The sequence below is a fragment of the Macrobrachium nipponense genome, chromosome 2 (genome assembly GCF_015104395.2).
Source record: "Macrobrachium nipponense isolate FS-2020 chromosome 2, ASM1510439v2, whole genome shotgun sequence".
NCBI lineage: Eukaryota > Metazoa > Arthropoda > Malacostraca > Decapoda > Palaemonidae > Macrobrachium > Macrobrachium nipponense.
The window spans coordinates 120948036-120970535 of NC_087201.1; the positions used below are offsets into that span (position 1 = coordinate 120948036).

General features: G+C 34.8%; 1 protein-coding gene across 1 annotated transcript in view; it reads right to left on the reverse strand.

The window, feature by feature from the left end:
• Window positions 1-22500, reverse strand: part of LOC135220952 (cGMP-dependent protein kinase, isozyme 1-like) — a 490937-nt gene that overhangs the window by 107093 nt on the left and 361344 nt on the right. Inside the window, exon 3 of the mRNA XM_064258605.1 lies at window positions 3946-4121. Within this exon, the coding sequence (XP_064114675.1) occupies window positions 3946-4121 (176 nt within the window). The remainder of the gene's footprint in view (window positions 1-3945; window positions 4122-22500) is intronic.

The window sequence follows — 22500 nt, forward strand, 5'->3', positions numbered from 1 at the left end:
AATGGCACTTGTTCGTTGGCCTATGTAATTTTTATTTCCGTCACGTATTGAGAGAGAGAGAGAGAGAGAGAGAGAGAGAGAGAGAGAGAGAGAGAGAGAGAGAATCAATCTATCCACCGCTCACTGCCAGCCCTGATTCTCATATCGGCATGTGAAAGAAACATACGAGTTTCACGAACAATAATTCCAGCATTACAGAGGAGAGTTAATCAACATCTGTATATATAGACGATTGATATCGGTCGAATTGCTCGTACCATACTTCGGATGCAGTCTAATTAAGATCAGACTACAAGCATAAATGTTCGGCTTTTTTTCCTGTTAACTAAAGAGTAAAGAATATATACAAAGTAACTGATTTTGAGCTCTTGCTGAACAAAACAACTTGATCGCAAATATAGCTTTCCTAATTACAACATAATTGTATAAAAAACCTATGAACAAAACAAATATTTGCATAAAAGCCCCACATCCTATTCATTGTTTTTCTAATATCTCTACAATGATGAATAAGCACGAACCCTATCTTTCACTTCTAAAGTCTTGCCTCTTTGATAAATATAAACGATGATAGTAAAAACAACTGAAATCGAAACAAACAATGAAAAAAAATCTATATTCGGTACCGAGACGTTTTCAATCAACTGCCCATATGTTAACCCAAATCGTCATCTCCTGCGTAATATTTCCGTCAATAACCAGTTTTCACAAACAAGAATAATGAATTAATCCAATAGCCGAGGAAAAAAATATACACAGCAATATTGGAAACCCCAACACAGAAAGACGCACTTATCAAAATGATAAAAATATTCTGAGAGAGAGAGAGAGAGAGAGAGAGAGAGAGAGAGAGAGAGAGAGAGAGAGAGAGAAAGAGAGAGAGAAATTAATGACTGGGTGTTGTAAGATATAAACAGAATAAACGATAATTTACATCCGGTTGCCTAAAAGAAAAACAAAAATGAAATATATAGTTCCCGAGTGTACTGACAGTCAAAAAATGAAATGAGCTACGTGTGTAAGACTAAAAAAAAATAAAAGATTGTGAAAAATGAAAGATATTTTGGTAAAATGTATGAATTCGGCTACTAACTCAGCATGGCTTCTTATTCTAGTGCGACTTCCTTCACAACAACTCGGCAAAAGTTCCTGATTTACCCATTCCTCAAAACATGGATGACAAACTCAGCCTATCTACAAGGAAAAAAATGTATATAGTTTAAAAGCCATATGGGACATGGGTCTGCTACGGATATCAGAATTACTTCACATTCTTGCATTTGGATCTAAAGCTTTGTGGTGACAAGGGGATCCAAACAGTGTGTAGAATTCGAGAAGTTAAAGGGCACTGTGGTTACTTCAGTTTCATGCGTATCTGTTAAAAAGTGATCAGTCGATATTTTATATATATATATATATATATATATATATATATATATTATATATATATATATCACAAAGTAGCCACACGGCTTCATTGTGTATATATATATAATCCTACAACTCGTGTTAGGCTTCATTGAGACGGGATGGTTTAGATTCCAGAATCTGGAATCTAAAACACCTCGTCTCACGGAAGCCTAATACGATTATTAAGATATATAACTATAAATAAACACACACATAATATGTTATAATATATATATATATATATATATATTATATATATATATATATATATATATATATATATGATATATATATATATATATGATTAGAAACCTTCAATGCCACAAAGAAATACTGCTCATTATCACAAACAAAAACAAGAAGAGTTGGAAATTCTAAGGGAGACCGTGTCAACAAATCATTTCCCTTGTAATGGTCATCCCATTTACCTTCAGGTCTTGCTGAGAAACATTTCTTTAACGAGGCGCCTCGTGTGCCATAAAAGAGCGAGTGACAGGCGAGCCAACCACACCTCTTGACACATGAGGCAGCCATGGCTTACTCTCAATAATTAGACAACTTTGTCTGTCTCCTTTTCACATCTACACACTCTTTGTATGTCTCCTTTTAACATCTACACACTCTCTGTCTGTCCCTCTCAACATCTACAGACACTTTGTCTATTCCTCTGAACATCTACACACTCTTTGTCTGTTCATCTTAACATCTACACACTTTATCTATTCCTCGTAACATCTACACACACTTTGTCTACTCCTCTTAACATCTACACACTCTTTGTCTGCTCCTCTTAACATCTACACACTTTATCTATTCCTTTTAACATCTACACACTCTTTATCTGCTCCTCTTCACATCTACACACTTTATCTATTCCTCGTAACATCTACACACACTTTGTCTACTCCTCTTAACATCTACACACTCTTTGCCTGTTGCTCTTAACATCTACACACTTTATCTATTCCTCGTAACATCTACACTCTCTTTGTCTGTTCCTCTTCACATCTACACACTTTATCTATTCCTCGTAACATCTACACACACTTTGTCTACTCCTCTTAACATCTACACACTCTTTGTCTGCTCCTCTTAACATCTACACACTTTATCTATTCCTCGTAACATCTACACTCTCTTTGTCTGTTCCTCTTCACATCTACACACTCTTTGCCTGTTCCTCTTAACATCTACACACTTTGTCTGCTCCTCTTAATATCTACACACACACACACACACACAAACACACATTGTCTATTCCTCTCAGCATCCACATACACTTAGTGTGTTCCTATCAACATTTACACGTACTTTATCTATTCCTATTAACATATACACATACTTTAACTGTCTCCTATTAACATCTACACAGACTGTCCATTCCTCTCAATATCTACACAGATTTTGTTTATTCCTGTTAACATTTACACGTACTTTACCTGTTCCTTTTAACATCTACACACTCTACTCTACTTGTCCCCTTTTAAAATCAACACACATTTTGTTTTATTCCTCTTAACATCCCCCCACCCCCACCCCCCACCACACACACACACACACACACACACCTTGACTGGAACCTCTTAACTTCTGCACAAACTCTGGCTGTCTTCTCGGCTATTAATTCATGATAGGTAACCATATGAATGAACAATTACCATGCAAGTGAATATAAAAGACTAATATTTTTTAATTCGTTAGTAATTTACTATGTAAATAAAAAAAAGAAGACATTAATACATTTTAATTCATGATTTGCAATGATATAAATTAATGATTTACTATGTAGCCCAATACAGAGGAGTCCTTAATATTGTTTTTTAGCCGACTCGTTCTTTGTTTTATATAATTCAATCGTGAATTTTATGATTTCGGAAACGAGCGTTACTATTTTTTCTCCTTTTGCCTCCAAGTGACGAGGGGGGAAAATCCTATTTATTAAAGGGAAGAAGCAATGAAGGAACCCATTCCGAACGCATTTTATGAACCCGCTACCTCACGAGAGTTATAAGAGAAAGCCTCTTTCGAAAGAGCAGTATATGTTCTTCCTATTCAAAACGTTACAAAAAGACCAAACAGGAGAAAATCGTCAGCGCGAGCGAGCGAGCGGACACAAGAAATGATTTCCCTTGGAAATATACATTTCTGCTCTTTGGGGTTTCATCATAATACGCATTCTTCCTCCAAAAGTCTCCATTGCTTTCCAGATTAAATTCCCTCCACCAACACCACTGTCTCCACCACCATCCCCAACATGCCATTTTTAATTCTTCTCAAGGTATCTCTTCATCCGTTCTTGAAATCTTATGATTGCAATCTCTTACCTTTCTTGATGATCTTGTTTACTTACCTCCAGAGAGAGAGAGAGAGAGAGAGAGAGAGAGAGAGAGAGAGAGAGAGAGAGAGAGAGAGAGAATATGGATGAAATCTTGAATTTCTGGAGAGAAAGATGGATGAAATCTCGAATGCCTGAGGAGAGAGAGAGAGAGAGAGAGAGAGAGAGAGAGAGAGAGAGAGAGAGAGAGAGAGACTTACCTGAAATCTTTATCGAATCTCTGGATGTGGATCTTCTCAGCCGTCTTATTTTGGAAGCAAGACTCTCCGGAGACACCTTGCTTCTTCATCATAGACCCCTGGCCGGAGTATTCATTGAGGCTAGCCAGCAGGTCGCCCTGCTCCTGAAACCTCACGGCCTGCTGCTGCAGGACGCTCTGTGAAGGACACAAAAAGCCAGTTGTCAGAAACTAAGGAAAAACGATAATTATGTAGTCAAAGATAATTATTCTTTTTATTTATTCATTTTTTTTGCCCCCGCTTAAGAATTGCAAAATTCTGTCTGGAAACATGGTGATTTTCGTCTATTTTAACATTTCTTTGGACAAAAGTGAATCCCCAAAGAATAACGAACTCATATCAAAGGAGACTTTATTCATTTAGTAATTATTAGGACTATTACTTCAAGGCCAGCAGTACACGAGCCCCTAGCCTAAATAGAAAAACCACCACTTAATATTAATGTAGAGCATTAGGCCAGGAGTACGCCAGCCACTCGGTGGCGCGCTGGTGGGGATGTGGCTTCACATAAGTTTCTATTGTTTATAAGCTAAGTCGAACACACGAACGTCTGTGGCAAGCGACTGTGGCGAGCTGTCGCTGATCCCCACCACAGCTTATAAACAATGGAAACATATGGGAAGTCACATTCCCGCCACACACCGACGCCACTCTGTGGCGCCACAGAGTGGCTCGTGTAATTTATAAAAGGGATAACACACTTAACCTTGATTTTAGATATAGAATAATATCTAAGAATACTGTAAATTTTAGAGATTTTATAAGAACCATACTTTTAGGTATATAAAACAATAATAAATTCATGTAATATAACAAAGACGTTTCAATTTTGTACCTACATGCATGTGTTCTAAGCTGGCTATACGAGAGTTCGACTTTGACCTTGATGATAGGCCTAAGTTATATCTTACTGGCAGTAATGAGTGAGTTGAAACTGTTCAGCAGAGGGTGATTGCATCGATACTCTGCAAGGATTTTAATGACCCCGTTGATGCATTTTGGCTGCTATTCTAGTTTACAAAAGTGCAGCACTTCCTAACGCTAAATGTTTCTCGACGTGTAACTTCATCCTTTATTCTTGAACTTATCTCTTACACTATAGTCAATATCTTTATTTTGAAGTAACTTGTAACTATTACTGAGTAGTAGCGGTTGTCAGCACAATTGTACCTACTGTTTTGTTCAAAATTTTGCAGCGTAATTGTTTTTTTTTCACTTAATATTTTCATATATAATTTAATTTAAAATAATCAGTATAGTTTTGCAAATCTTCATTACCCCTCATTGCTTGTCCTGTTTGTTATCATGGTCATTACCGTCTGATAATAAAGTCACCAGCTTTGGTGCCAGCTCTCCTATTAACTGGGCAGCACTTTTCCCTATATTTGTTACGAAGCTGTACAGCCAAGAAATATATATATATATATATATATATATATATATATATATATATAGATATATATATATATAATATATATATATTATATATATATACACACACATTATACACATATATACACATTCATACATATATAAATCTTCCTCTCAAGTGCATTAATGTTAACTAGCAGTAAGCTGATCAGTAAATACGACAAACTTAAGGATGTCCTTTGAAGTTACATATCTAAATATTTAAAAGACAAAATGGCTCTGAACTGGAGCCATAATTGAAGTCGTGGGTACCTTGACCGTAGAGCTTTTGTTATTGCATGAAAGTGGGCTTACCTACTGCGACGCGAGTAATAACGTTTTGTCCAGGTTTTATAGCCATATCATGAGTTAAAAGCCACAATAATATATATGAGAATGAGTTTCAAAATACAAAAAACAAAAAAGATTAAAAAAGCAAGGAGCTTTCGACCTTTTGCACAACGGCGCTGTCCTCTTCAGTTGGCTGAACAGGAACGTTTTGCAAACGGTCGAAAGCTCCGTAGTTTTTTTAACCTTTCTTTGTTTTCTGTATTTTGAAATATAAATTTTCATACAAATTATTATTGTGGCTTTTAACTCATGATCTCCAGTCACGGCATAGTGATGCACCATAGATTTAGCCATATCTCTTGCAGCTTCCAAAACATTCATTTAAAGTGAGAACTATAACAGATGCAGTTTTTAAAATTTAGGTAAGATAAAAAATGTGGAAATTTGCGATTCTTAGGATTTTTAATGAATATGCTTTAATTCCTTAATACTTAATTGAAAATGCAGGATTAAATAAGTTTCCACTTTTAGTTAATACAGCATTTTTCCTCAACGTGCAGGAATTAGTCGCATGTCATATATATATAGTTACATTAATTAACACACTAGTCAAATAGGACATGTCTCTGTAGCTCAGCGGGTTATACACATGATGGCTGTATTCTCGTGGAAAGCGATTTTATTTACCATTACGAGAGCTTTTCGCAAGGGATTCAATACCTCTTCTTTAAGGTAAATATCAATGATAAGAATAAACCTGGGCCATTCTTAGGTACATACACATATAGAACATACATATTTTAAAATATTTTACATAAATAAACTGATGTTTAATCCAGTTATTTACGGAGGTACACATCAATACATAAAATACTGTTTTACACAGACGAAATTCACCTCTAAATTCCATTAGAGACAAAGTCTTGACCTTGCATGAGAAAGACAAAAAAGGCAACTGAACATAATTACTGCTATACAGATAATGGTCGAGGAAATGCCCTGAACGCTGAAGTTAAGAATGAAAATGCCAGTCTCCTCCTTGATAAACGACAAAAACTATTTCTCCTCTCTTTGTGGAGATTCTTCCTCCTCTTTACCATTCATTTTTCCGTCTCTATCTATGCTCCTTTTTTTTTTTTTTCATGGGAGACAGGTGCTAAAGAAGAAATAAATATGTTCGCATACCTTTAGATTACTGCTCTGCATAATTATGATTCCGACATGACGTTTACTAATCACAGTCGTTTTTTGCCCTTCTTTAGGATGACGACAAGCGAGGCTTCAACCTGTCCGCAGAAATGAGGGGGAAATTCCGCAGGTGTCAACCCGTGATTCATTAGGAGGGTTTATAAATAGACAGGTATTTGTTCTAAACACTCTCCTTCCCTTCCCTTCCCTTCAACCTCGAACCCTCCCTCAACTACAGTTTCCTTCGCTAAAACGTCTCTTTTATTTGCCTTAGGAATCACTGATCATGTGTATTAGGAACCTTGGTCAACTGTAAGAACATTGCGATTATTCACTACACATCTATTATTAACAGTATAATGCAAGTGATTCAGACAACAGAAAACACAAGCAGGTGGAAGTGACCTTGCGCCGAAGGAACGAAAACAGATCGTTTTTCAAGACTATTTTTAACTATTCTGTTACCTGTGTTATTCTAACTTACCTCTTTTATACTTCAGAGCAATCAGAAAGTAAAAATCTTATATATAAAAAAAGCTTCTTTTAGTGTTTTTGTTCGCCATCTGCCTCAACAATTTGCTGCCCTGACACCGACACAGGCGAACAGATGCGAGACCCATTGAAATTTTAATGCAAGCGTGCTTAAGAACGGCTCCTAGCCTAGTTATAAAGAAATTATGGAGAAAAAAAAAGTCGAGCCAACAAACTTCATTTTCACGAACGAGGGGCAAACGCGATGATGAGAAGGACTTTTACTTTTCAGAGCGAGTTCATTTCCACTGATATGTTGGGCGTTTCTCATTCCAAATTAAATCTAGACGCTAACAAAAACCACGAGCAAATGTGTCTCTCTTAGTGTTATGAAACACCCCATCAGTTTACTTGACAGAGGAACGGTTCCATTACATTATGAGGTACTTCCGCAATGAAACAACGGACGAAATTCTCATGGAATGCGTTTATCAGACACACACAGCAGATTCGTTACTTCATACAGAATGTTACGCGGTGAATCGGGTCTAAACCAAAGAGAGTGGGTATATATTTGATATAAATGTATACCTATGATGCTACGCTTACCAGTTACGTTCTGAGGACATATTCTCCTATTTTTTACAAATAAAATAGGTTTTTTTGGACCCTACCACTTCAACTAAAAATAGCTCTTGAGTGAGAGAGAGAGAGAGAGAGAGAGAGAGAGAGAGAGAGAGAGAGAGAGAGAGAGAGAGAGAGAGAGAGGGTAAAAAAAAATTTGGTTAAGTTTTTAAAAATATGAATGAATGGGGTCCAGATGGGGGCGAAAATATGTTCAAGTTTTTCTTTACATTTTTTTAGAAATAGAGTCACCGCAACACCCCCGCCTCTCTCTCTCTCTCTGTGATTTATCAGTATCTTCTAGCATAAGTATTCCGGTACGTAAATGCAAATGTATGTGTATACTGTTTGTCTTATCGGCTTGAACACAAAATTTTAACTGCCATATACAGCCTACTTTACCTACGTTCTGATGATATACACTGACTACTTTACCTAAGTTCTGATGATATATACTAACTACTTTACCTAAGTTCCGATTATATATATTGGCTACTTTAGCTAAGTTCTGATGATATATACTGACTACTTTACCTACGCTCTGATGATATATACTGACTACTTTACCTGATTTCTGATAATATATACCGACTACTTGACCTAAGTTCTGATGACTTCAAGTATATACAACACTTATAATAACTTTTTTGGACCATATCTTAACCACAAATAGCCAAACTAAGAAAGAGAGAGAGAGAGAGAGAGAGAGAGAGAGAGAGAGAGAGAGAGAGAGAGAGAGAGAGAGAGAATTAAGTTATATAATTGTAGGTTTTTCTAACACGAGTGAATGTGGTCTAGATGGGGAGAAAAAGCGTTCAAGTTTTGATAAACATTTAAAAAAATAGAAGCACCATACTCTCTCTCTCTCTCACTCTCTTGTCTTTTGATGCTGACCGTCACAAGCGATCTATATCTTTTTATTCATTACCAGGGGAGTGCAGCAACACTTCTTCTTTTCTCTGGAAGGGGAAAGAGAACACTACATAAAAGATATGTCTTATTTCCGTTATTAAAATTGCCTTGCTTTGAAACGAAGATGATTTTATCTAGACATCGAGAATCTTCTGTGATAAAAACTCCCACTGAAGACTACCTCGGGAAACTCATACTTTGGCTCAACTAATGAAATCAGCTAGAAAGGTCTGTTTGGATAAACGTACACACGTGCATATATTGACAGACATAGTAATAAACAAGGCGTGATCCGACCTCCAGCTTACGGTCAAATAGAGCGTTGTTTCAGCAACGAAAATGAGAATAAATACGCTATATTTCATAAAAAATTGTTTTTAACATGCGCACTATTTTTTTCATTTACATTTTCATTCTAATAAATAAATCATAAATATCCTGTCCTAAAATTCCAGTATCTTTAACTAGAAGCGAAACATATATATATATATATATATATATATATATATATATATATATATATATATATATATATATATATATGCACACACACACACATATATATGAACCCTAAAACTGTGTGCTTGTCGGGTATTATTTATGATATGAATAAAAGTAAAGTTTGATTTCTCGTAGGATAATATTGAACATGGTCAAGGCTGCTTCAAATCAATGGAAACTATTGTCATTAATTAATATTGCACAAAATGTGCACCTCCTTGTTCATTCCCTTCGAAGATTAACTGTTATGAATAAAAGTTTCAAATAGATGAGAACATTATTCCATTTGACATTGTGACTTAATTCTCTCTTTTCCCACCTTTTCGCTTACTCGGGGAGTAAGCCTACAAACTACTTTGTTGTTGTTGTTCTTGTTGTGGGGGGGGGGGGGGGAGAGTATAGGGAAGCCGAAAGAGGTCTGAAAAATGTGTTTCGCTTTGAGTTAAAGATACAGGATATATATATAATATATATATATATATATATATATATATATATATATATATATATATATATATATATATTGGAGTAGGGAGACGCGTTCTGTCTTTCAACCATTTATTAGCGCCGACGTTTCGTATCAGCTTGATACATTTTCCAGGCTGTTGAAACGATTACACATCAATTGCTATAGTAAAAAGTATACACACAATGTTTACCAACACCAAAATTAAAAACCTTTTAATAAATTAAGAATAAAAAAAAAACAGAGTAAAAACAGAAACACAGAATAACAGTGAAGGGCTAGGAGCGAATACAGAATAATATTGTAGGAAGAACCCGACATATAGACGAAGTAACCACCCTTGAATCAATAATAATCAAGCTAACTGTACCTGCCTTCTCTTAACCACCAATCGTCTTCCACCCAACTGTTTATTGCCTAATTACCTGTTGTTTTGTTTACAACCCCCGCCCCCTCCATAACAATTTTTCGTGTCAGTTCTCCTTCCGCTACCGCTGTGGGTAGGCGTCTTGTTCGTTCTATTATTATTATTATTATTATTATTATTATTATTATTGTTATAATATTTTTCTATTATTATTATAATATTTTTTAACTAATTTGTTTCTCTGTATTCGCTCCTAGCCCTTTCACTGTTATTCTGTGTTTCTGTTTTTACTCTGTTTTTATTCTTAATTTATTAAAAGGTTTTTAATTTTGGTGTTGGTAAACATTGTGTGTATCTTTTTACTTATACGCAATTGATGTGTAATCGTTTCAGCCTGGAAAATGTATCAAGCTGATACGAAAACGTCGGCGCTAATAAATGGATGAAAGACAGAACGCGTCTCCCTACTCCAATATGTCTATCCCTGAGTGATTGCTCCTGTCTCCATACTTATATATATATGTAAGGGGTTTTTACTAATAAAAATATGGAAATGTTAGTCCATATATCTAAAACCTAAAAAAAAAAAGGGTCAACCAGATTGCTTGCAGGAATGTGACAGACTAGAGCCGCTAAAGATGACTATCAATAGTATGTAGGCTAAGATAACATGCCTCACCTGTAGTCATTCAATTGTTTTATAAACCTTATCCCAGCTCCCTGCTTTGAGGGACAACTACCGCCCTACGTGATACGTGGGTTCATTTGATTGTGTGTTTCGTATGTAAATATGTCCATCTGATAGTATGTTCATATGTTTTGAACTACTGTCTGTTCCTTTCATACTTGTAACAGAGGATGGTATACAAGCAGAAGAGGTTAGCATCGTCATTAGAAGACCTGTACCTCTTTACCTAAGCTTTATCATGTAGAGGAATCGGATTAGCCATCATCATTGGCAGGAAGCGATCAAGCTATCGTTATTAAAAGAACTTGTACAATCATATTGATCTTCACCTGTAAAAACTTCAGAAGAATATATAATTTTTTATACTTAGTGTTTCTGACAAGAACCTCACCGAACCCATGAGTTTAACACATCGTCTAAAGATAATTACCGACTTCGTAAGTGAATCTACAAACCCCAGACTCTCCATTGAAGATGGAAGTGCAATACGCACCGCCTTAGCGTATAGATTAATCGCTAGTCTAACATTACCTGCATAGGGCGGCTTATCATACAGGCAACAAGCCCTAATATATATAATATATATTATATATAAACCATATATATATATTATATATATATATATAGAATATATATATATATAATATTATATATATATATATATATAATATAATATATATATAGATATATTATATATATATATATTATATATATAAATATATATATAATATATTATATTTATATATCAATCAATATCCATATATCATCATCTATAGATTTATATATATAAAATATATATAATATATATATATATATATATATATATATAACTATTGATATATATATTATATATAAATATATATAATATATATATATATATATTCTATAATATTATATATAAATATAAATATATATATATATATTTATATATAAATATAAAATATATATATATATATATATATATATATATATATATATATATATATATATATATATATCATTTCAAGACTTTTACCATTTTGAATTTTGTTCGTAGAGAATTATAATTAGAAGTCTGCCTCCTCTCCCCGATTTTAATTTCCCTGTACAAGAAGAGAGAAAACCCTCAGTAGAAATTATACAGAATCGAGACAAAGTCAACTCTGAAACCTTCCTATTAAGACTAATCAAGTTGATCAAAATCTTAAAAAACAAGTCTTAAGTGTATAGACTTAAAACGTAGATTACATCCATCGGAGAAACAAAGTCACAGTTATGAAAATGTTCATATATTTAAATTTAAAACTTTAAGGATAGCTTTAGGGAATATGTCCGGTTCCCCTTTTCAATCTACATCCATCCTTGGGAAGTACGGCAAAGGGAAGAGCACCCACAACCCCTACCCCCCCTACCCCCCTCTCACTCTAGAATAGCGAAAATGAATCTTGAACTTCAGGCATAAATAACATTCGCTAATGACAAAGCAAGGTGATAGGAAGATCTATGCAGGGTATTAATAAAATACATTTCCGAAGGTGTGACAGGATTTTCTTTTCAGATGTTAATTTCTAAAAAGCCCCTCGACAGATGACGGTTTGAACAATATGAAGACCGAGTAAAGTGCAAAAGTAAACCTAACGACTTACGCCACTGCAGAGAACTGAAGAAAAAAAAAAGTTTTCGAAATACAAAAGAACGATAAACTTCATAAGGAGAATTTCTCAGGAACTACCAATACATTATATCACATCGAGAGAGAGAGAGAGAGAGAGAGAGAGAGAGAGAGAGAGAGAGAGCGTCTTCTCAAAGGGATGTCAATTCGAGTAAAGAATAAGGAACTGGTGAAAATGTTTTCCTGAAGTCGCCTTTGTGCCTGAAATAGCCTGGCTTTCAAGATGCATCTCCTCCTTTCGGCTCCTTCCCTTTTCACTAATTATTTTCTCAGGAAATAGAGGTGTAGGAGGATGAGAAGTGGGAGGAGTGGGCGAAGTAGGTACGACGCAGTAAGGGAGAGGACAGTCCAACACGTGGGTGGGGGAGCTCCTTGAAAGCCGCAGCAAACTCTGTTGAATAAATGTTAAGCCAGCGATTTCCTGGTGTGGCCGGACAAATTCATGATTATTATCTATCCCTGTTTTCCATAAATTTCAACGATCGTTTGTCAATTTTAAAGAAGACTCAAAGGCAAGAGTGCTGCTCTAAACAATCACTTTAAAAAATAAAAATATTTATCTCTTCGTTCCTGATCTACTTTCTATCAATCCTCCCGGTTACAAAATTGTACCTACGACAGGTGGTAAAAAAGAAATAAAAATAAAAATTAAAAAGGAGGGCGCAGGTCTAGCTGTTTCATCCCTAAAGGTTTTTCGAATAACTGGGAGGTTGTATCCTTCTAGTGCCTCTCCTTCCAAGGGGACGAAAATCTAGTTGATATATTTTCAAGAACAAAATGTATGGAATGAAAACACACTTCCCTTCCCGAGGATTCGTATGGATTTCCGTTAGCCTAAGACACCTCACATTTACTATGTGAAAATCACAAACCATCGGGTTGCTTGGTAAAGTGATGTAGTCTTTCCCGCTGCTATCAAGTTGGAATCCTTTCCTTGCTCTAGTTTTCCTAAATTCTAATAAGTGTTCCATATTTCAAAATGTGGATCCGTCGTATCCTTCAAAGATAGCGTCTTACATTTTAGTCTTTTGTTACTCTTGTTGTTATCAGTCTGGGATATAACAGGATAGTGGGCTACGGCCTTTTTTATTACAATATATATGTAATATACTACACATATGTAATATATATATATATATATATATATATATATATATATATATATATATATATATATATATATATATATGATTATAATCACTTTAGCCACGCGATTCGTTTATCACACATATCCACAGGTGAAAAAAAAATATATATATACATACATATACATACATATATACACACACGCACGCACACGATATATATATATATATATATATATATATCTATATATATATATATATATATATATATATATATATATATTACTCATTCCCCCAGCAGATGACAGGTCGCGAAAACATGAGCAAAGGACTACATGGACAGTGAATAATATATACCTGGAGCTTTGACGAAAGAATAGATGGAATGAATGAATAAAGTCTTACATATACCAGCCACGGTTCAGCCCAATAAAACAATCATAATCGACTGGATTATGTGAGGTAAACTATTAAGACATACAAAAACTTGACTTAAAAAAAATAGTAATGCCCGAGGACTTTGATCTATAGTTGCTTAAGAAAGAAACACATAAATGACAAAGGTGTATCAGAACAACAATTCAAGAAAAGTTTTGAAACGTTGTTGGAAATCTGACAGGGAAGCGAATCCGCGATGACTTTTAACAAATAAAGCGAATAGGTTTCAGCACCTATCATCAACAAAGAATCAGCAAAGTAATCTTCGTTTCACTATCACTGCAGATAGTGAAAAAGTAGTGAAAAAATGGATGGATAATATATGTTAATGGTGGCGACAAATAGACAATTGGAAGGAAGAAAAAAAATTAGAGCGCATCAGGCGTAACGAAAAGCTTTTAACAATAAATTTTACGAAAAATATTTAACTAATAGCTCTTTACAGGTTTACAATCCATTTACTAATCCCTCTGTATTCATGCTCACGTATGATCTTTAAACAAGATAACGTCATCATAATACTACTGCATGCCATAGTAGATTCCCATCAAGCGTGCAACACTCTCGAGAGACTGCGGGTTTCCAGCCATGTGATTGGCTTATCAACAGCCAATCAGGAGTGTCGTAAGGGACTGGCCTAGACATCAGATGCACGCTTGATGTGAATCTACTAAAGCATAAATCACTGGCGAAGGAAACGACGAGGAAGATCTAAGATCACTTTCTTTCAAGTTTCGGAGGATTCCTCTCGTAAAGAGAGGTTGATCTTCCTCTTTTAAGGATGATTCATAATATTTTGAGCGGTGTCTTCTGCAAGTTTAGGAATGATCATTCCTCGATGATTTTTCTAACAGAGTGTAAATTTGGGTCCTATGTTCAGTTCTTCAAAAGAGATTCAGTTTTTAAATTTAAATCAAGTAAAAGCACAGAGCTATCTTATGTATTCGTAATTTCTTAACGTTTTTAAAGATGAATTTTCTTTATTTTTTAACCTTATGTCATACTTTCTCGCACACACAAGAGCAAACATAGAGATTGTTTTCGCTGAGGAAAGCCCTAAAACGATTCACGATGGTTCTAATTTAAAGGATGCAATGGACGGTGTTTCATTGTTAAAGAAAAGTAATAAAAAGTGACTTGTCTTATCAATATATTCTATATGACCTGAACCAACGGGGACACGTATATTAACACAAAATTCATCAAAAGGTAGATGCAGAGAAACTCAATAGAGAAAAATCAAATTATGAGTCCGTTCTCCTTTAACGACAATACCTTGTGTTACAGCGAAAATCAAATCAGGATTCTATCTTTTTTTATAATGCTAAGGCCTGGAGAGAGAGAGAGAGAGAGAGAGAGAGAGAGAGAGAGAGAGAGAGAGAGAGAGAGAGAGAGAGAGAGAGAGAGAGAGAGAGAGAGAGAAACTTCCTTAAATTAAGAAGACAGGAGAACTCTTCGTCAGTTAGTAGAATGCGATTCTGAGGCTGATTGGAAGCTTGAACTGCAAAGTCTCAAACTGTATTCATGTGAACGTAAACTCCCCACAGTTATGCTAGTAATCAATCGTATATATACTGCTAGTTTTGCTTGCGTAAAAATAGTGCGATTCAAAGATTTAAAACCTTGAAGTTCCGTAAGAATACATAATCCCCGAATCATAAGACTCATCAAACATAGGCTCGTTGCCACTATCAGTGCCATAATGCAGACAAATTAAGACTGAGATAACATCGCTTTAATATAATAACTTGAAAATCAGTGTCACGAGAATCTCGAGATATTGAATGAGATAAGCAGTCACTCCATGTCTCAATTAAGAACCTTGAAGCCTGGTCATTTAGACAACAAAGCCCACGTACCCAGGGAATTAAAATGTGTAGGAAATACGAGTAACATTCCCACTGCTTTCAAAGTTTGGTAAGGACTTTCCATCATCTGGTTCTGAGGCCCATAGATTGTCATCTAAAGCAAATGACTACAAACTAAGCAACCAAAAATCCTCGGCTCTTATTTCATGTTTATCATTTGAGAACTGGAGCACAAATACATCAGAATTTACAAGAACCAAACAACACTGTTGTCAATTCAGCAGTTACCAAAAATAAATTGGAAAATCTTGCTTTCCAAAATTATTTTGCCTTCATAGCACCTTGGCTGGACCTGAAAAATTTAATTAAAGCCTTTCCAGGTCAAACACTCCATTCCAGGCACGGAAACACAAGCAGTAAGAATTAGATTCATTCTAATGAGTGAGCCAGAAAACATACCCCCATTTCTTTACAAGAGAAGAAAATGTCCATGGTTAGTATTTCATTTTCGATGACACTGTTCGCAGAAGGTAGTATGGAAACTCATTATAAGTCAAACGAATCTTTCACTGAATTACATCACTCTTACGGAGACACAGTAATACCAAGTAATACTGCTGTAAAATGGAACAAAATTCACACAGCAGCAAACAGAAAATCAATGGTAGCGACGGGAAGAAACTTCTCGGCCGGGATGTAGCTAAAGAAGCTAAACATTGTAGTGGCAACACACTTGAAGATGAAACCTTTTCGTAAGGAACAAGCCCTCAGGATCCACTGACATGAAATTCAAGCTTCCAAAGCTATCATATGACCCACGTTGCCTTCAGAGAAACATCCACTGATCAACAATACTTCTTCCGCAACTTTCATAGCTATGGGTGTAACTTAGGTTAAAGAATATTTGTTTGACGATTGTTTAAAATGTTAAGTCCTTTTCCGCCTCAAACAAAGGATTATGTAAAAAGGTGATATCACAAGTGCTTGATTACGAAAACCACACACTGCGTGGAGTTCTGCAGTCCGTGCAACAATCGATGTAAGGACGATTTCTTGCACTTTCACGATTTAAAAAAGGCAGAGATAAATTTTTTTCGCAATTGTTGCCATTTAATAATCAATAACGTTCTAAAGGAATAATTAGACTCTACACCGGATAGTTCTCATTATGTCTCTTGGATGGCGTATTATACAAAAATATTCCGTAATATACTTTAGTAAGCAAAGCCTTTCTTACACTACATTACAAAAGAAAATAATAATAATAATAATAATAATAATAATAATAATAATAATAATAATAATAATAATAATAATAATAATAATAATAATAATAATAATAATAATAATAATAATAATATACTTTCAACAATCGATGTGCATTCCAAATATTCTATAGCACCGAAAATACTTGATGTGCCAGATAACGTAAAAGCTATATAATTACAGAACAATTATAACGCCAGTAAAAAGAAGTCATAGTTTCCAATATATTCTATCAAAACCAAGTCGAAACAATAAAAAAAAATTACTCACAGTTCTTGGTAAAAGCTATCCTTACGGACGTCAATTATTTTCAATGTTTTTGTTTTTTCTTTCGACAATAACATGTCATACTTTCCACGTAAATGAAATTGTAATAAAAATCGTCTTCCTACTGTATATAATTAGTTTTCCTCAATTTTTGAGTAAAAATTCTTGAGGCTTGTGTAATTAGCCCTCTGTAATTACACTAATTAAATAATTCCCGCGAATTTCACTTTGACCACTCTCCCGTAAGAATGGAAAATAATCCACATATTTAATTAGGGTAACTTTCTACTACGGCCACGAACACAAACAGACACACACACATTGAATATATCTTTAACATTTTCTTTTATCCAAATTTCAATATAAAATGCACACACTGCAATTATAAAGGAAAACGGACATAAAATATAAGATGTAAATATAGGGTTAAAAAGGTCGGGCTCCTCTGCAATTTCAGAAATTAAAGCCAAGCATTAAATTCAGGAAGCAAAGAGTGACTGTCGGGGCAAATTTCATTTAAGGATGTGAAACGCGGCGTTTGAATTGCAAGAAAGAAACGTGAGAACCAGTGACATTAACTGTTGCAACGAATAGATGGAATAAAAAGATAGGTGACTGACAGTGACCAGCTCAGAAACGTCTTCCATATCTAATATCAGATCGTTTTTGGCTGTTTGGTGTATTACATATCTATTGGGCATTTTTGCCATTCCAATTTTCGTCTTATTCATTTTTCCACTTCACACTCTAAATAAGGGGGTCAATATTTATCGTTAGTATGTCGGCTTCCCGACAACCACCGCTACAGCAGAGAAAAATTCTTATGAATCAAGAAATCCATCTAAAGCAACTGAGACTATTTTACTACCTATGCACACACACACACACACACACACACACACACACACACACACATACATATATATATATTTTTTTTATATATATATCTATGTGTGTTGTATATAATATATATATATTGAATAATATATATATAAGTATATATATCATGTGTACACACTAACACACAGCAAACACTATATATATATATATACACATCAGCCGTTGTTAGTCCACTGCAGGACAAAGCCATCAGAGATGTCCTTCCACTCTCGTCTGTTTGTGGTCTTTCTATGCCATTCTATACCCGCAAATTTTCTTAGCTCGTCAGTCCTTCGTCTTCTCTTCGTTCCCCTGCTTCGTTTGCAATCTCTAGGGACCCATTCTGTTATACTTTTTGTTCATGTATTATCTGACATTCTCATTATATGGCCTGCCCACGTCCATTTCTTTTTCTTACTTGTTGTTAAAACATCCTCTACTTTAGTTTGCTCTCGTATCCATGTTGCTATTTTTCTGTCTCTTAGTGTTATTTCCATCACTATTCTTTCCATAGCTCTTTCAGGTGTAACTTGCTTATGTTCTAAGTTCTAAGGCGTTAGTAAGGCTCCAAGTTTATGATGCATAAGTTAATACTGGTAGGACCCTCCGATTAATTACTTTTCTTTTTAGAGGAAGTGGCATTTTACTTTTCATAATCTCATTTTGTTTACCAAAAGCTCTCCACCCCATGCTTATCCTTCTTTTAATTCCGGTCTCATGCCCAGGGGAATCACTTACTGTCTGTCCTAAATATGTATATTCATTAACAGAGTCTAGAGGTTCGTCCATAACCATTATTTGTTGTCTCTCAGCATTTTCAATTAACATTATCTTAGTTTTACTCATATTCACTTTCAGTCCTACATTTCTGCTTTCTCTATTCAAATCTTCTATCATATTTTGTAATTCCTCCCTGTATGTATTTATAAATATATATATATATATATATTAGTTATATATATTATATATTATGATTATATTATATATAATTACTGGAAATTATTTAATGCAGCAATTCGGGAATTTGATACAAAAATCTGCCTAAGGTAAGAACGAACCTTATCGGTCGCGATCAATCTCTCTCTCTCTCTCTCTCTCTCTCTCTCTCTCTCTCTCTCTCTCTCTCTCTAAGCCGCTGTCATCACCGTTCCTGAAAGGCCTGATCAAACAATAAAAGCAACGAAAACATAAAAGGTACCGCAGGCCCAATGCAAATTACTGTTCTTTCGAAGCCAAAGAGGGACTACCTTCCTGTTGCAAGATGGGGGGGGGGTGGGGGGGGGGGGGGGGAGTGGAGGCGAAAGCCAAGGAGAAAAAAGAAAGGAGGTGGGGGAGGGGGGAAGGTAAGACCAATAAGAAGAATAGGAGGAAGAGGAGGAGGAGGAAGCAAGGGTAGGAATAGTCGGGGAAGCAAGAAACAGATGAGGAGGGGAAAGGTGAGGAAAGGGAAGAAGCGAAGGAGGTGACAGAAGCAAAGTAAAGAGTAAATAGAGAGAGAGGGGGGGTGGAGGGAGATAAAGCGAGGGATGAGATAGGAGAAAAAGGAGGAGAGGTGAAAAAGCAAGAAAACTAGGACGAAAAAGGTACGAAGAGTAGGAGGAGATTAAGACAAGGCAAACAGGAGGAGAAATAAGAGGAGGGGGGGGGAGAGAGATAGGAGAAAGAGAAGAGGAGAGGTGAAAATAGAATGAAAGAAGGAATGAAGGAAGAAATGAAAAGGCTCCCCCACACACAAAGGGAGCCAAATCTAAAACCAATGCCAACCCGAGTGGCACATTCTCTTCTTTTCCATTCCTTTTATTTTCCCGACATCAAACAGATATGTTGCATCAATCCTTCTACAAAAGCGTAAGGGAAGGTTGGACGATTGGTTTCATCATCGGGAATTACAACTGACAACGACATCGGCACTGAAAATATTGACTTCGACCGCACTGATCTTTACCCAGGGGATAAATGCCTCTACATCAAACTTGACGGACGAATGGGAAACCGCCAATATATTCGAATGTGAATGTCAAAGTATTCGAAATATTCGAACTTGAATAACCAATAAAATAAACAATGTATCTGAACACGAATAACCAATGAAATAACAAATATATTCGAAGATAAATAAATATATTTGAATGTGAATAACCAATATATTCGATCATGAATAACCAATAAAATAACCAATGTATTTGAACGCGAATAAGCAATGGAATAAAAAATATATTCTAATATATATAACAAATATAACTGAATGTGAATAACCAATATATTCGAACACGAATAACCAATAAAATAACCAATGTATCTGAACACGAATAACCAATGAAATAACAAATGTATTATAAATAAATATGTTTGAATGTGAATAACCAATATAATCGAACATGAATAACCAGTAAGATAACCAAAGTATTTGAACACGAATAACCAGTGAAATAAAGATATTCGAATATAAATAACAAATATATTCGAATGTGAACAACCAATACATTCGAATATGAATAACAAATATAATGTAATATTAACAAAAGTGGTTGCAAAACTGAGTGGGCTGAATGTATGCAAAATATGTATCCAAAGTATCATATTATAATCATAGTAAACTATCACCCTAACATCAGGATTAATGATGTCAATGGTGTATTCATTATCTTTTCTTGCGCAGAGGGTATTATTATCTACAACCACCGTAAGCCTTTAGCTACTTATGATCTTACAGAAGACCATGATCATTAAGTAAGCTATTGCTTGCCAAGTAAAAAAACACACTTTATCAAATATACAGACACAATGAATATCTGAAACATAATCTTGCTGGATTTGCATTACAGAATAATTATGATACATCTTACAAGAAAAACGGAAACGTGAGGGTGATATCAATAAGTTGGAAAAGATTTCCTTAAGAAACTTCAAATGAAACCAAAGGAACAATAAAAAATAATTGGGAAGTCTTGAGTACTTAATACTGAGGTTCTTACTTTCACGTCAGAAATTTTTTGATCAATTTTCGACAATGCATATTTCTAGACTCGAATTATTTCCAGGATATAACCTCGGATGATGATTGGTGAATGTTAAAAACATGATTTTGCGTCAAATACAAAACATGTAACTTAAGTAGCGATCACAAAAAGGTAAAGCTAAACGGATGTAAGATTAACAGGACATATACGATATATTGCTTCTCTCTATACCCACCAGTAAAGAATTTTTGCAAGGAACACAATAACAGGCATTTTAGAGAAATGCTTATACCAAAGGCTATTCAACAATTTTCACTGGACAGGGTAGCTACAGACCATCCGAGCTTGCTTTTTACGTACTCTTGACAATATGAGAACAAACATCTTTTTCTACTTCCTCAACAACTCCCCCTCCTCTGGTCAGCAAAAAAATAAATAAATAAAAATAAATAAACTGAATTAGAAGAATTTCTTCTAACCGTATATGAAAATTGGCTCTGTAAGGACAATGCGACTTCACCATTTAGGATAGAACTGAGCTTATTTCAGCTAACTGAGAATAGCCCGTGAGTCATTAACACAGAGAAGTAAGATAATTGATTACAGCAAAGATGAGGAGACCGAGGCACAACCATCGGCCGACAGTGTGATCACACCAGACATCCGTTAGCAATCACGGTGATTTCCGATAAAATCATTTTTTATTATGATTAAATCCTGAAAATTGTATCACGACAAAAAAATAAATAAACCGCACAAAAACAGAAAAAAATCACATAAAAATAATGAACTATTAATTTCAGTATATGCAACAAGTACTTGAAAAATATATACATACTTCCTTATAAAATCAACTTAATGTGAAAACTCCGGTCAGTAGGTTGCACCCTAAACGCTTCCCTTTTAATCATTCAGTTCACTCTTTTCATACATTTTCAGCGAAGCTTCCCCTTAGCTTTTAGCTAAATTAGTCTTTGCCTTTCAGAATCGTTGATTAAAATAAACAGACGGACACTCCCCCACCACACACACACACACACACACACACACACACACACACACACACAAATATATATATATATATATATATAAATATTATATAGCACGTACATATCAGCATGGAATGACTGGCTTATATATATTAATATATACTATTAATATATATATATTAATATAATATATATATATATATATATATAATATATATAATATATATATAATATATATTGAATTAAATACCTGCA